The sequence below is a fragment of the Electrophorus electricus genome, chromosome 12 (assembly GCF_041902795.1).
Source record: "Electrophorus electricus isolate QZ-2024a chromosome 12, ASM4190279v1, whole genome shotgun sequence".
In the NCBI taxonomy this organism is placed as follows: Eukaryota; Metazoa; Chordata; class Actinopteri; order Gymnotiformes; family Gymnotidae; genus Electrophorus; species Electrophorus electricus.
Genome location: NC_137508.1, coordinates 12,057,501 through 12,073,462, shown reverse-complemented (window position 1 = coordinate 12,073,462; position 15,962 = coordinate 12,057,501). Strand labels below are relative to the sequence as shown.

Sequence of the window (15,962 nt, the reverse complement as noted above, 5' to 3'; positions counted from 1 at the left end):
GTGTCCCCGCTCTGTAACTTTACGTGGTCTGCTGCTTCGCAGCTGAGTTGCTGTGGTTTCTTTTTAAGCCCTTTAAATTCCCAATAATTCCACTCGCAGTTCATTGTGGAATATGTAGGAAGGGAGACATTTCATGAACTGACTTGTTGCAACAGTACCAACCAATTCCAGTACTACACTCAGTGAATTCAGGTAGTTCTTTAGAATGAGACATTCTTTCCCAAATGTTTGTAAAGGCAGACTGCATGGCTGGGGGCTTCATTTTATATACCTGTGGCAATAGGTCTGAATGAAACACCCGAATTCAAAGAGATGTGTCCCAATACTTTTGTCCATATACGGTAGCTTTTAAGAACAATGTATGTAAACGTTACTGGACAGTGTTGCGCTCATAACCAGCTGGAAGTCAGTCAAGAGTGACTTGGGTGAAACGTTGATGTCCTCCATGTCTTCGTGCAAAACTTGAAATGTGATGAACATCACATGACAAAACAGCTGCCTCACGGTGATAAAATGCCAAATACACAAATCCAATTTTCATCATTTTTCTGGGTGCATTAATTCACACCCTGATAAGGCCATTGGCTGTTCAGTAACGCGAGGGGTATGTAGCCGTGTGTGTGTGTGTGTGTGTGTGTGTGTGTGGCTGGCTTTTGTCAGCTTTGCTCTTCCGCTTCAGGTCCGGATTGATGGCTCTGCTTTTTTTCCCCTTCCTTACAAAAGGTTTTCCTCTGAAAAGGTCAGACACACAAAATTATTTGCTTAACCGCATGTCACTTTCCCTTACAAGAGCAGCTGGGGGAAAAGTGAGAGAGGCAGGTGGCTTTTCCTACAGGACATTGCTGTGCGTGCGCGAGCGCCCTCATGGGTTTGTTTCCACAGAAAGCAGGCGGGACCGCCGCAGGCGTGGCCGGCGTAGGCGGGGTGCTACAGCTCCAGGCAGGGCCGGCGTAGGCGGGGTGCTACAGCTCCAGGCAGGGCTGGCGTAGGCGGGGTCGGCGTAGGCGGGGCGCTACAGCTCCAGGCAGGGCTGGCGTAGGCGGGGTCGGCGTAGGCGGGGCGCTACAGCTCCAGGCAGGGCTGGCGTAGGCGGGGTCGGCGTAGGCGGGGCGCTACAGCTCCAGGCAGGGCTGGCGTAGGCGGGGTCGGCGTAGGCGGGGCACTACAGCTCCAGGCAGGGCTGGCATAGGCGGGGTCGGCGTAGGCGGGGCGCTACAGCTCCAGGCAGGGCCGGCGTAGGCGGGGCGCTACAGCTCCAGGCAGGGCTGGCGTAGGCGGGGTCGGCGTAGGCGGGGCGCTACAGCTCCAGGCAGGGCCGGCGTAGGCGGGGCGCTACAGCTCCAGGCAGGGCCGACGTATGCGGGGCCGGCGTAGGCGGGGCGCTACAGCTCCAGGCAGGGCTGGCGTATGCGGGGTCGGCGTAGGCGGGGCCGGCGTAAGCGGGGCGCTACAGCTCCAGGCAGGGCTGGCGTAGGCGGGGTCGGCGTAGGCGGGGCGCTACAGCTCCAGGCAGGGCCGGCGTATGCGGGGCGCTACAGCTCCAGGCAGGGCTGGCGTAGGCGGGGTCGGCGTAGGCGGGGCGCTACAGCTCCAGGCAGGGCCGGCGTATGCGGGGCCGGCGTAGGCGGGGCGCTACAGCTCCAGGCAGGGCTGGCGTAGGCGGGGCGCTACAGCTCCAGGCCTCCTGTCGGGCGTCTCTACAGGTCACCCTCTTGTTACAGACACTGGCCATTAACCGAGGGGAGAATCTGAAGATTCTGACAGTCAAGGTGAACATCCCCGACTGGGTGAAGACCGACTTCTGTAGGTGGTGCGTCAACGTCAGGTTAGTTTTCCACCCTGCCAGTACACCCGCAAACACACACACACACACACCTTCCTTTTATCTCTTTCTATGGCTGTTTGAATGCTAAAGCTTGATAAGTTAGTGTTGGGGGTGATGGATTATTCCGGTAGATTTCAGCCCCACACTTTCATGTTGTGTGCTTGTTCTTGTTTTATTTCTATTACCTGCTGTTATGGTTGTGTTTACAAAAACATTCTCTCTGTAGCTTACCTCTCTAACATGTCACATTGAAATTTGCGCTCTACATGTCCTTTTTTTTTTACCGAAAGGAAAATGCTATAACGCATGTTTTACAAATCAAGACAGAATTATTTGAGATAATTGTTCCATTAATTCTGGGAACACCTGTCATGCTGACCCCAAAATAGACGGGGTATACTTCAGATGGCATTTATTCACAAATAAAGACTGTAAAATTCAACGCAAATGTCACGTTTTTTAATGTCCAGTTTTGTAAAATTTTGTTTTGTGAATTCATTCATAAAATGTCATAAGCAGAATTCAGTTTCTTTGAAAAATTATGAAAAAAGTTTTTTTCTCAATATCATAAAAAACTATATATTTTTTATATTCTAATTATTTTGTTTAGGTTTTTTTTTTCACAAAAATAGAAATGGAGTTTTCACACAAGTTAAACACCGCTCTTTAATAATGTAAATAATGCTTTAATAATAATAATTATTATAATAATAATAATTGTAATAATAATAATAATTGTTTTCACTGATGATGTGTTTAGTTACAAAGATTTTCATAGAAATCCTGATCCCATGCAGGTAGAATTCTGGACCTGTATGATTTGTAAAGCTATACTATTACAAATGTGCGCTGGTAGGGAGCGCACGTTTCTTTATTCTGAGAGTAAGTATTTTTGGTGGGTGTTGTGTGCATTGTGTAGGTGGAGGCCAAAGGGTTTTGCGCAACCAGAGCTAATGAAGGTTTTAAGGGCCGCTGTGGAAGACTCCTATAAAAGACTCCTAACGCCACTGCTCAGCCGAGCATACAGGTCTGGACTCGAGCTTTTGTGACCCTTTCTAGTCAGTCCCAGAGAGGGAATTTGGAGAGCGGCCCTTTCCGAATACTTGTGCTCTCTCTCTCTCTCGCTCTCTCTCTCTTTGTCTCAGGACCAAGCTGACCACAAGCGCAGAGAAGGAGTCTGTCTCCATGTTCGTGCGGAACCTGCGGCAGCGCCTACTTCTGTGCCCTGTGCGTGGCCGCGCCATCATGGGAGTGGACCCCGGATACCGGCACGGATGCAAACTAGCAATCCTGTCTCCCATCAGTAAGAGCCCGTTACACCACAGAGCTCTGCCTCCCCGAACTGCATGTAGGTTCGGCACGCCGACTCGGCCGTCGGATGGTGTCAGCCTGATGGAAGATGCCGGTGACTGGCCGTCGCGGTGTGACGTGCAGTCTTGGCTCTGGTTGGTCCTCATCTTTGTTACCGTATGAGATTTTATGGAAGTGAGGACTTCAAACTCGGCATACTCGTCGTAAGAAGCCTGCATCTTGAGCAAGCAGCGTGTTTCTTTTGAGTCGTTTTGCAGAACGTACACACGTGTCTTTCCTCAGCTGTAGTCTGTTCGGTGTGTTCGAGTGTAAATACACACAGGCGATGACAGCACTCATCAGTCGCTCACAGCTGGCATTAGTTCTTCAGGCTTTACAGATACAGTGTGAAATAAGGAGCTTCCCCTCTCTGTGGAAATCTTCAGCCCTTGGCTGGAGTTTATGTGCAAGGAGTGAAAATTTCCTTTCCCGAGAAACAGGACCAAAACATCCTATTTCTTTTGAAACATTTGAACTACACTGCAGATCTTACTACAGTGTAGTTCTTCTCCAAATAAAGAATATCTAATGACAACTAATCAAGTTTAATAAAATACAGTACACAATTATATGTTGCTAATAAGGCAAATGTTTATCTTTTTGTTTGTAAAGCGAAATGCTTTAGAGGTCTGTAGATCATGTGATCTCACATGAGCTGATCTGGTCATTTAAAATGATTTATTTTAAAAGATTATTGCCACTAATGCAATATAAGTTTTATTGAAAAACAATCAGATGTAAAATTCCTACTTATTACAAATGTTCTTCTAATGACAAAAAAAGTTTTAAAATTATCATTGTACCCAAGCTGAGGTTTGGTTTTTTGGTTTTTTGGAGTTCATTAAAGAGATTTCCCCTGTACCCTGTGAAAGCTGCTGTCTGATCTACAGGTGTGAGAGGGATGCCCAATGTGCCCTCTCTGTCTGATCTCTAGGTGTGAGAGGGATGCCCAATGTGCCCTCTCTGTCTGATCTCTAGGTGTGAGAGGGATGCCCAATGTGCCCTCTCTGTCTGATCTCTAGGTGTGAGAGGGATGCCCAATGTGCCCTCTCTGTCTGATCTACAGGTTTGAGAGGGATGCCCAATGTGCCCTCTCTGTCTGATCTCTAGGTTTGAGAGGGATGCCCAATGTGCCCTCTCTGTCTGATCTCTAGGTGTGAGAGGGATGCCCAATGTGCCCTCTCTGTCTGATCTACAGGTGTGAGAGGGATGCCCAATGTGCCCTCTCTGTCTGATCTACAGGTTTGAGCCAAGGCTCCACACTGGGCATCACATGCGCCCTCCTCACAGGCAGCTGATCAGCCTGGCGGGCGTGTCAGGTGGCAATGCTGTGCTTTGCCCTCTGCCCTGCAGCAGCCATCTACACCATCTCCCCCCCCCCCCCCCGCGCCAACTCAGCTTGGTTGTCACAGGTTGCTGGTATCTGGTCAGACAACTTGTTCTTCTGTCTCTGCATCTCCCCAGCGGACAGCAGACAGGCTGGGCTGTCTCCTGGAGGGGGTTTGGGATGGAGGGGGCAGTATCTTAAAAATGGATGAGAAATAGAAAATGATACAAGAGTCGAAAGGCCCTGAAGTTTTTAGCTGTGAATACACAAGTTACTGTGAGAGAACCTGTGGCTTTGAATTTTTGCTGCTAATTTTGTCACAAACCCAAGTGCTCCTTGCGCCTGTCTTCTTTTGTGTGTATTTGCAGGTCAGATCCTACACACAGATGTAGTATACTTGCATGGATCGAACAGGAACAGAGAAGCTGACAAATTGCGCCACCTCATGCTTCAATATAGGTACTGTAATTCTGAAAAAGTGATAAATGCAGACGTCAACTTGCTTAAAAACGAACCTGAGCGTCTGATTTGGTTACTTTTGAACAATTTGTTTCCACCTAATGTAACATGGGACACAGTTGCACTGCTTTCTTTATAAAGACATTTTTCAGGTTTTTGTTCCTCTAAGCAATTGTTTGTGTCAGCAGCATCATATATTAATGGTCATGCAATCTAAATTAACAGATCCGCTTTTACAAAAAGTACAGAGTGTAGCGACTGTGAGGTAACAGTTTAGTTGAAATCTCTCAGGGATTTATGAAGACGCTTCTTTTTTTCTTTTCCTGACATGCCTCTTCTAACCCAGCTGCCAGACCATTGTCATAGGAAATGGAACTGCATGCCGGGAGACAGAGGCCTTCTTCGCTGACCTCATTAAATGCGGTTTCTTCAAGCCTTTAGAAGTTTCCTACTGGTAAGCCTGCAAACGTGTCGCATGCCCTCCATGAACAGCGATCCGACGTCCTTTCGGTTGTTTGCGCTGAGCGTGTGGCAGGTGGGAGCTGGTGCCGGAGAGTAGATGCAGCACTTGAGCAAAGCTGAGGACCTTCCTCTGTTTGTGTTAAATTCGTGTTAGAATCTAAGTGTAATTACAGCTTGAACTTTGGAAGCGCTTGAGTAATAAAACCCTCAGAGGTAAGAAAATAGCAACTGTGAAACGAGCGAGGGGGGGAAAGGATGGGAACCGGAGTCGCCCTTGGAATGTGGAGCCCTTGTGGGTTTTAAATGGTATCTGGACCTTGTTGACTGCCTCTAATTAAAATCAGACATTTCTTGCCATCCTTCAAGCCAAACTGGTCCATCGCACTCTCATCCAACTCAAATATGAACTAGATCTGGGATCGTCCCTTTCTCCATCTAGCAAGACTTGTGTTTGTTGACTTTTGGTGGGGACTGGAAGCCTGCCCAGAACCGCTCTGAAGTGGCCGTTTATGGAGTGCCGCGAAGGCGGTTTTTCAGTATAGCGCCCCACGTCCCTGAGTGCAGCTCGCATGGGTTGCCAGGTCTGCCTCAGTAACGCTCAGCGAAGCGTGACGCGTCAAAACCGACATTCAGAGCACTCCATGAGAGGATCCGTTTCAACCTCCATTCTAAAATGGAAGTGGAAGGTTTGAGATCTACACATAATGAGCACTGCGGCTCCTGACGGGCGTTGGGCACCGCACGCGTTCAGCCAGTTTCCGGTGCTAGTGCTCACAGCCAAGTGTTACTGAAAGCAAAGTGCTAGTTGGTAGAAATCGTCCAGATTGATTTTCTTATTTAAGAACCATGTGCTGATATTTAAGGCTGCTGCTGTTTCAGCTTCTCAGAGAGTTGGGGTCAAGAACCCAAAAGTGTGGTGTAGATTTTCTCCAAAAATATTGAAAAGGTGTCTGTAATAATATGTAATCTGAAATCTATATTTCAATAAACTTGAGAATTTCATAGGGATGAAGAGCAGTACTTACTTTCTCAGGGCGGTATCTCGTATTGAGAATCTGTGTGTGATGCATTTGAAAAGAGCAGGTTTGCCTTTTCTGACAGCTTTATTCATAATCATGTAATTCCCATGCAAGTGTTTAATTCTGTGGCCTGTCTGCAAGGATATGGTTTTATTTCTTTCTTAATGTAAGTTAGTTCATCAGAAAGTGGTTTGTATTTGGGATTGTATCAGCAGTGTATCAGCTGACGAGACGTGTTGTTTTGAAGTTCAACCAAAATTCTGGGTTCTCGGGGATCTGAAATAAACAGATCACCATTTCTTCAGTTCATGTTCACAGGGTTTTAATTCTCTGGGCTTAATCAAATATATGTGTTTTGAAAGGATTACGATAGTATAAGCACATAGAGTTTATGAGTTTGTTCTCTGCAGATTCTGTTTTTTTCCTTGGGTCATAAGATTGTAACTTGAGCTACCCAGGGAAAGATCATATATGCTGAAAGACCTTTCAGTGCTGGTGACTAAATCACTTTACAGTGGTTCTGCATGTCTCAGAATGGCCAGAGATCAGGCAACTCAATTAACAAAGCCATTAAAATGATACGATAAACTGCTTCACCGTTTTCCCACGATAGCATATATCACCACCCCCAACCAGCAGAAATTGACATCAAATGGTCTACTGCAGCAGATTCCTAGAGACTGGATAGCATCAGAATTGTAAGCTAGTGGTCTGTCCTGACATGATTAATGGACTGATAACTGACGAGATTTGGCACAAGCTTCACTTTTCTGCAGTGATCATGGATTGGCTATTGTTGTCGGATATCATTGCCTTGATGATTTGTAGCGGTTTGTGCTGAATTTTCCTGCATGGGGAAACGTTTGGGCTGAACTTGCTATAGGGCCAGGCCAAGCTTGGCTTACTCCTTCAGGGAAATTAATGGAAAACTTTTTTGGGGGGTTCTATAGTCTTGCTATTGATAAATTGTAAGTACCTAAATTGAGTTATTTAGCAAAAGGCTACACAGTTTGTTAAATAAGTAAAACTCAACTCAGTTCGGAAATCTTTTCTTTTATTGTTTTGAAGGTGTTTGACGCATCGCTTTGACAAGTGTATACTGACTGTGCTGGTTATATTTAGGAGAGCGTTCTTTAAGAGCGCTCCATGTAAAAGAACAAGTGCCCCCACATTGTGCCAGTTGACTAAACCGCTGGGCTCCTTCACGCCGTCTGCTTTCTGTCTCGCCACACTCGCAGCCTGATGTAAAGCCCTCCCGGTAGCCCCCTGACCCCTCCCCCTTCTTCCTCTCTTTCTGCCTGGACGCTCCTGTGCAGTGACAGCAGTGGGTGATGGGAAGCCTGAGGCAGCCTGAACTCAGCCGCTGCCCACTGTTCCTTTCCTTTTTTTTGCCACTGCTTAATACTTACATGTCCCATGGAAATGATTGTTAACGTTATCCAAAAAAGATTATTCAGATACAAATATTTCTTTCTCTGCCTGACACATCCTGATTCCTTAGGCTTCCATTTTATGTTGTAGCACCTCCCCGGTAAACTGACATCGCACTACGTATTAGCACCACTTGTTTGGCGTCAGAGAAGCATTAACTTGTTGAGTATAAAGTTGCTAGCTAGGCTTGAGTTCAAGCAGTATTTAATTTATCTGTTTTCCTGTTGGTCCCCTTTATATATTTTTTTTCCATCTTTGTCTAGTTCATATGAGTCTAGATGTTAAGATCAGTGAGAATGCAACACCCTTTTGTCCTGAAAACCAGCACCAGGACAGCTGGTACAACAGAAAAACTGCACCAAACCAAGAAGCTGTTTATTTTCTGTGATTTCACCTTTTCTAAGGTTTAGACAGATGCTGATAATGGGTAACATTTTGCCTGAAAACATTGCAGATGCTTCCCAAACCTTGTTTACCAAGGTCCAAGCCCTTCTTGGCTAGCTTGAGAACTTGAGAACCTGTCTTCTCTTTAACACTGTTTGTAACGTTTCACTGGTGTAAATTAACCAATCTGCATCACAGAGTTTGTGCCGATTGTGAAGGAACCATGATGTTTTCAGGCTTCAAACAGGCTTCACACTCCATATCTCTATTACTTGATAGTAAGACCATAATAGTTTCAAAACGAGTATATATGTTAGGCGCTACCTTTGGGCTCATTACATGCCAACAAATACAAAATTAACATTTTATTGACCTAATGAGTAACATTGACCTACTGTATTCACTGAAGAGTTCTTGCACTGTTTTTGCAGCAGTTCCTACTCCTTTGGCTTTTGTGGCGCCCTCCTGTGGCCAGACTCTTTTTACCACCGGCTCTCCTTATTCATGCAGGCAGCTTTAGACCTGTTTGGATGTGTGGAAATATCATGACCTAATTTAATTAAACATTAAAGTTTGTTCCGTTTAGACTAGGCTCTTTAGGAGCGTAGAAAGGAATTTTCCATGGTCAGGCACATTTGTATACGTGTTGCTTCAGAGTGACCCATGAAAGAGTCTTTCATCAGTTTTCTTAGGAGCAGGCAGTTGCGACTTTGCCGTCACTGTTTCATCATTCACAAATGCCTTCTCATAGCCGTGTTTTCCTTCTCAAAAGGAAGTTGCTTAGGTGCTTCTGATCATTTGAAAACTGATTTTAGTTCGCAGTGTAAGCAGTGGTAATCCAGTACTAACTGGTAGAGCCTCTCGTTGGTAGAATAATATCAACCTGAGTTCCCTTCAGCTGTTATCTTTGAAATGTATTTTATCATACATGTTTGCTATGTGTGGTGAAACATATAAATTATTTATATCATACCACATATAAATGAGGTGTCATTTGTCCTGTGTTCCAGACTACCTGTTAGCATGATTGTCAGGTTTTTTTTTTTTAAATGTAGGGGTGAAATGTTTGAATAAATGTTTTGTTTTGTTTTTTTAATAGCTGAATTAATAGATGTTTTATAGCTTTAAATTAATTTTAGAGCTGTTATACTTGTCAAGTACAGTAGTTGTTGCTTTGTCCGATGAACTAAAGTGTCAGTGTAGCTCTGACTGCTGCTGTTTTCTGGTGCTGGCTGTGGCGCTTGCCCACGAGGGCAGAGATGACGTGTATCCTGGGCTGATGGCACCAGCTGATCACATCAGTCTGCCTGTCAGGCCGGTGGTCCTGATGCAGAGCCAGCCTGGTCAGCGATGTAGGCGGCTACCAACAAGCAGTGACTGCCCGTTTCCCCGGGGCTGTCCTGCCACCAGCCGGCCTGTCAGTGACCGTCAGCCTCAGTTACCGTGGGGACGAGGAGGCACACCCGTACTGTCCAGCGCTCTCCAGTCCCCGTCTGCTTCCTGCTCCGACAAGTCTTCGTTGTTCTCTCTTTTCTCTCTTGCTTGAGATTTCTTTCAGTGTATTCTTCAAAGTTATCACTTGCTGTTTTATATGTGTTTAGGTTCTCGGTGTGGTATCTGGCAGATTTGTCGAAATGCACAACAGTGTGTTGTAGCGTTTGGAAGCATAAAGAGCCCTGAGCAGCTCTCGCAGACAGCATTAGAGATCAAGTCACGTAGAAAGGGGTGACACTGTGCTTATCTTTAACTGTGTGGCATTATAAGTAGTGGAAAGACTTTGGTTTGGTATGGGTGGAAACGTAACTACACCTTCAGAGGAAACTTATTGACACTCTGTGTATTGTTTTTCTAGTCTCTCTGACTTTTTGAAGCTGCTGCTGTTTCCGGTGATGCTGACTGTAAAGATGCTGCTCTTTAGTTTGGTGCGGTACTTTCATTTTGTCCTTGGCCATAGTCTGTCTTAAGGTAATTAATGTTCTTGGATGCTGGCCCGCTCTTGGCGAAATGAGATCAGTCTTGGCTGCAGGGACTTGGATGATGAATATTTGACGTCACGGGAATTAGTCGGTAGAACTGTGGAGGTTTCTGGGTAGGGTGATTAGGACAGTGAGGGACGGCGGATAATTAGAGTCACGATCCTGGAGCTGTAGGCTCAGTGAGGGCTAGACGTCTGAATTGGAAAGGACAGCCAAGTACAGAGGTTCCTCAGAGAACTGGTTTGAGTTCTTATTAGCCTGCAAACCATACTGCTCGTTTCTTCTTGAGACTTCCTCTGGAGTTCCTTCAGTATTTTTGTGGTTGTTGTTGTTGTTGTTGTTGTTATTTTCTGTCATACAAACTTCAGATTTATTTAGATAATAGTACATGTACAGAACAGTTCTGTTGTGAGTTGCCTCTGGTTCTTGCTGAGTGTTCCTGAGCATGTGCGCAGATCAGGGTCAGCAGTCGCTTTAAACCTCGCAGCCCCTGAGACCGAGGTGCCAAATCCCCGTTTGTCAGTTTCCCTCTAACGTGTTCTCGTGATTTCATAATGACTTGAAGCACTTCCCACCAATTACAGTTGTACTGAGCTGCACATTTCATGCCCCATTTGCTTACTTTTGGCGGTTTGAATTCAAAGTTTATTGCCTTTGGAGAGGTAAAGAAAATGAGCATTTCAAAACGTGGAAACCTCTAGTGTCACAATGGCTGGAGATGGAGCTCCTATGAAAGTGATGTTCTAAGGTACTTGTAGCCAAATACTTGTAATTACAACTTTTGGCCTTCAAATAATTTTTCAGCCTATGTGTCAGTTAAACCTTTAAAAAGGCATGGACAGTGAAAGGAACAAGCAAGAATAAGGAGTCTTGCCTCTCCTGAAGAATTATCCAAATATATTACAGTGCACCCCTCACACCAAACTGCTGCTGGCAAAGTGTAGTTCACAATCACCTTGTAGTTCTCACCTTTAACAAAGTTTAGTTTTTTTTGGGACGGGGGGAGGGCTTGGCATTATCAGTCTGCCTGTCATACAGAGCCCGGGCACTCGTAGGCATTTAACGCCACACTACCCCGAACGCTCAATGCAGGGAAGCATCCCTTAGCCCTGGGTGTGTGGGTCTGCACGCTTTTGCGTGCGTGCAGTGGCGTTTTAAGCATATGCCACTAGAGGCTGCGAGACTTTGCTCTTTTCAGACGTGTGCCTTCCTGCCTTCCAGCCCGCCGCGTGAGACTGACAGCCCCTGACACGTGCCATTTGGGCCCTTTTCATGGGGAAATATGTTGCCGCTTTCAGAAGGTGCCTAGGCCTGGTATCTCATCATCTGCTCCCATGGCCAGACTCAAGCGTCTACACAGCACAGCTCACAGCAGGTGGCCGATTGTCCACACGCCCATGTTGGTGCTGTCAGTTCTTTGAGTTCTTCTTTTGTAATCTTATCCATTTTGGTCTACAATATGTGTCACAAGAGGGTTTAGTACAACGGCTGTCGTGTGTGTGTGTGTGTGTGTGTGTGTGTGTGTGTGTGTGTGTGTGTGTTAACAAATGCACCTTTATAGTAGGTGCAAATAAACCTTTTTTTTCTGAGGGAGACAGCATTTTCAGAATATACCATGTTGCATTTTGACATACAGAATGAGCAAAATAAATGTACACAAATCTTATTTAATGTCAGTAGAGAGAGACATACAAAAGTTCAATGTTCCAAAAATGATTACAGATTACTAATATTGCCAAGAACTCTACCCTCAGACCACAGGTTTACTTTAATTAATTATCTGTAGTTCTGTACAAAGTTCAGGCATTCTTGTCAAGAAAATATGACTGGAGTCACCTCTGGATTAGCCTACATGCTCATATGACTGGAGTCACCTCTGGATTAGCCTACATGCTCATATGACTGGAGTCAGATCTGGATTATCCTACATTCTCATATGACTGGAGTCACCTCTGGATTAGCCTACATGCTCATATGGCTGGAGTCAACTCTGGATTATCCTACATGCTCATATGGCTGGAGCCAGATCTGGATTATCCTACATGCTCATATGGCTGGAGCCAGATCTGGATTATCCTACATGCTCGTATTACTGGAGTCAGATCCAGATTAGCCTACATGCTCATATGACCCCTGATGCTCGGAGGTTAACCTATTGGCTTTAGAGCTTGGTACATTTCTTTGAGCCAGCAAGTGCTCTGTACTACAAAGTAATGTTTAAATACATTTTATGTCGCAATTAAAGAATACTGTGATAAAAATACACAGGTTGAGTGTTGTTTCAAGCTGCAGAATTTGACACTCCAAGGTCCTGCCTGTGGGTAATTCCTTTACTCTCGTAATTTATTTATGGTTCATATCAATTTCGGTTTAGGCACTGAATAACTCACAGTAATTAATGAATATTCATTGTTAGCTGGGAGCGCTATAGTAATTATTTAATAATAGAAATATGAATTATACGCTACTATATAAATATAATACTTATATAATAGCTGGAAGTTTGAATTTATAATATGTTTAAGTGAGCTCCTTCTGCCTGGTTATTATGGTCTCAGTCTGCTTCTTCCAGAACTAAAACTACAGACCCAAACCCCTATTGCATTTCTTCTGTTCTGTTACAGTTAGGGGTTTGTAAAGCCATTTTATGGTACGTCAGGTTCATGTAAGTCTTCGCTCTGATTCGTAAATATTCATGAATATTTTTTTCCAGTGCCTTTTTTCCCTAATTGCAGTCATTGTCCTGACATTTAGGACAGCATCCTTCCTTCAGTGTTTTATAGGAAATTTAATGCCAGAAATAATCAACATCTTGATTATGACTAATATTGAAATAACCCAGTGATGATGCAATAGCTGCAGTAAAGTACTCTTGGTGTGAACGGGCCTTGCTATTGGTGGAGCCTTTCCGCCGTTTATGAAGGTAGCCAAGGAAGTGCGGCAGCAGTGAAGAGACCACAGTAAATTACCTTAGAAATGATCTTCATCACAGTAAATTACCTTAGAAATGATCTTCATCACAGTAAATTACCTTAGAAATGATCTTCATCACAGTAAATTACCTTGATGACTTAATTGTACTACTCATGTAAGATTCTTTGCCAAAGTGAGGGTGATGTCCTTTAAAGTGGCCTGTGTGGCTTTGTACCTCTCTCCTCGTGGCGTTCCTGCCCCACCCTTGAATTCTGCGTATCGTGTTACCGTGGCAGTGATCTCGTCCGTCCTTCTTCCTAAAGGATCTGATGACTGATGATGATTAGCGCTTGTGTCTGAAGGGGTGTGTTGAGGAGGGGAGACATATCAAACTATGTATCCATCTCTTGCTTGGGCCTGCCAGCCCAAGGACTGGTGATGAGCAATGAGAGGACCTCTCTTACTCTGAACCAGGGGCTTGACTTTGCCCTGGGTCTGTGACTTGATAGGCCAAAAAGTGTGTGTGCGCGTGTGTGTGGGTGGGGGGGGGTGGGGGGGGGAATGTGAATGAGTGAGTATTAGACCTAAAGGCTTGCCATCCACAGTACTTGGAGCGGGGGGGGCCCGTTTTATGGTGTGGACGCGGCTAACCTGCTGGCTGCCATGACAATGTCCTCCCCTCGGTATGACTGTGCCCTGAGTGTAATTCGTATCCATGTCAGGATCGTTGAGGGCCGTTACCCAGCTGCCCCGACGGCCCATGCTAATTAATTCAGACATCATGGGGGTGAGCACTCTTGCTCTCTGATGGCCGTTATTCTTCTTCTTCTGTGTTTCTCTCTCTACTGACCCCTTTTCCCTTAGGCGAGTCTCCTCCACATCCAGGCTCTCTCTCTCTCTCTCTCTCTCTCTCTTTCTCTCTCTCTCTCTCTCTTTCTCTCTCTCTCTCTCTCTCTCTCTCTCTCTCTCTCTCTCTCTCTCTCTCTCTCTCTCTCTATATATATATATATATATATATATATATATATATATATATATATATATATAATATAAAATCTCTCTCTCTCTCCACCTAGAGCAGCATACTTAATGAAGGTGGAATGTGTGTATGTGAGGAGGAATGTGAGGCGAGGGAGTGTGTAGTATTTGTTTTGCCGTGCACGTCGCCGTGTGAACTGCAGTGTGCTAGAGGATCATTAAACCTCCCACATAAATGCCTTTACCTTTTTGTGTGGATTAGAACACTGTCGCTGCAGCTGTATCTGTCCTTTGTGCTTTATGGTCTTTGTATCATTCGCTGTTATCCCATCATCTGTGTGTGTGTGTGGGGGGGGGGGGGGTGGAGCGTGAAAGAATGGGAGTTTTATGGAGTGGTTATGTAATTCCTTAATAGCACTCATTTATAATGGTAAGTATATTTATGTAACAGTCCCACTGTATCTGCAAAGTCTGGTTAGTGTAATCAGCGTAGCTAGTGTAATGACCATACTCATGGGGCATTATGGAGTTCTAAGGTGTCCTCTGACAGTGTTTGTGTGTGAATGCGCACATCTTAACGACCAGATTCATGTGACCCATGTGAAGGTCATGTGTCGGGCAGGGACAGAGGGACAGATTTGTGGGGGGATTGACCCAAGACTTTCCTTTCTGAATCGTCTTAGGTGATGTTGTTGTAGGTTGACAGCAAACTGCAGTTCATGGCATTCGCTGTAGTTTACAGGAAAGACAGCTTCCATTATGGAAGCATTTACTCTGGTCCACAAATTCTAAAGGTGGAAGAAAACAATATTTGTATTATGTTCACTAGATGGCAGTGTTGGCTCAAGTATAGTAATGTGACCACTGTCATTGAAGGAAGGTCCTCCACAAGTACAGTAGGCTGGATCTACTCTAAACACCAGCCAGTCCTTGTATGTAGCATATACACACATTGGAGACGATGTCTAACCCGGTAAGCATGTTAAGCCTGGGACTGAACCCATCAGATAGGAAACAAAGAATTGTTTGGAGTTTATTGGCATTAGAACATATTTTTTCAGATTAAATTTTTTTCCCCCCCCAGAAAAGCACTTAAATGCCTCTAAATTCCTAAAATCACCTGAGGTCACTAAACCAACAGATCATGTGTGCGCGCACATGTGAGAGACGAGGCTCCTGGACCTTTCCTTTTGTGTCCTGCTTTACGCATCAGTAACTGGGCTCTTTACATTTTTAATTAATTTATTTAAATTTTTAATTTTTTTAATGGGACCGTATAACATGCCGGATCACTGGCGCTCCCTCGCCCTGTCTTCCTCTCCCTGCTTCACCGTTCACCATACCCACCTAGCTCACTTCCTGCTTTTGACTCCGACGACTCCCATGTTGTGTTTCGTAGACATTGTGGTGGTTTGTTCGTTTTCATGCAGTTATTTGCCTTTTCTCATGGCTGTGGTTCACAGTACGCAGGTGTGAGAAATAGACCCAAGAGACAGACTCAGGCCGAGCTATCACTCACTGGGTCTGAGCTTAACCGGCTCACACGGCTTTCACTGGCCAGTAAAAACAGAGGCGCTTGTGATGTTTGTGTAGATTAGTGTGTGTCCTCCATGTTTTGCTCTGATTCTGGCAATTGAGCCCTGGGAGTGAGACTTCAGTGTCCTCTGTGGAAGTCTATTTAATGTCTATAAGTCTTAGTCTATCAGTAACTTGGTCTATCAGTAAACAGTAAACTTTGTACATGGACAAAGTACTTTCCCCTATATGTGGGGTCATCTTGGATTCACTGTCATGATTATTGTTATATTAGCATTTCTTTGGGTGTTCTTTTGTTTACG

General features: G+C 45.0%; 1 protein-coding gene across 1 annotated transcript in view; it reads left to right on the top strand.

The window, feature by feature from the left end:
• srbd1 (S1 RNA binding domain 1) overlaps positions 1-15,962 on the top strand; it is a 50,918-nt gene that overhangs the window by 7,690 nt on the left and 27,266 nt on the right. The window contains exons 9-13 of the mRNA XM_081724636.1: positions 1,722-1,825; positions 2,745-2,852; positions 2,971-3,128; positions 4,871-4,961; positions 5,308-5,415. Of these exons, the coding sequence (XP_081580762.1) occupies positions 1,722-1,825; positions 2,745-2,852; positions 2,971-3,128; positions 4,871-4,961; positions 5,308-5,415 (569 nt within the window). The remainder of the gene's footprint in view (positions 1-1,721; positions 1,826-2,744; positions 2,853-2,970; positions 3,129-4,870; positions 4,962-5,307; positions 5,416-15,962) is intronic.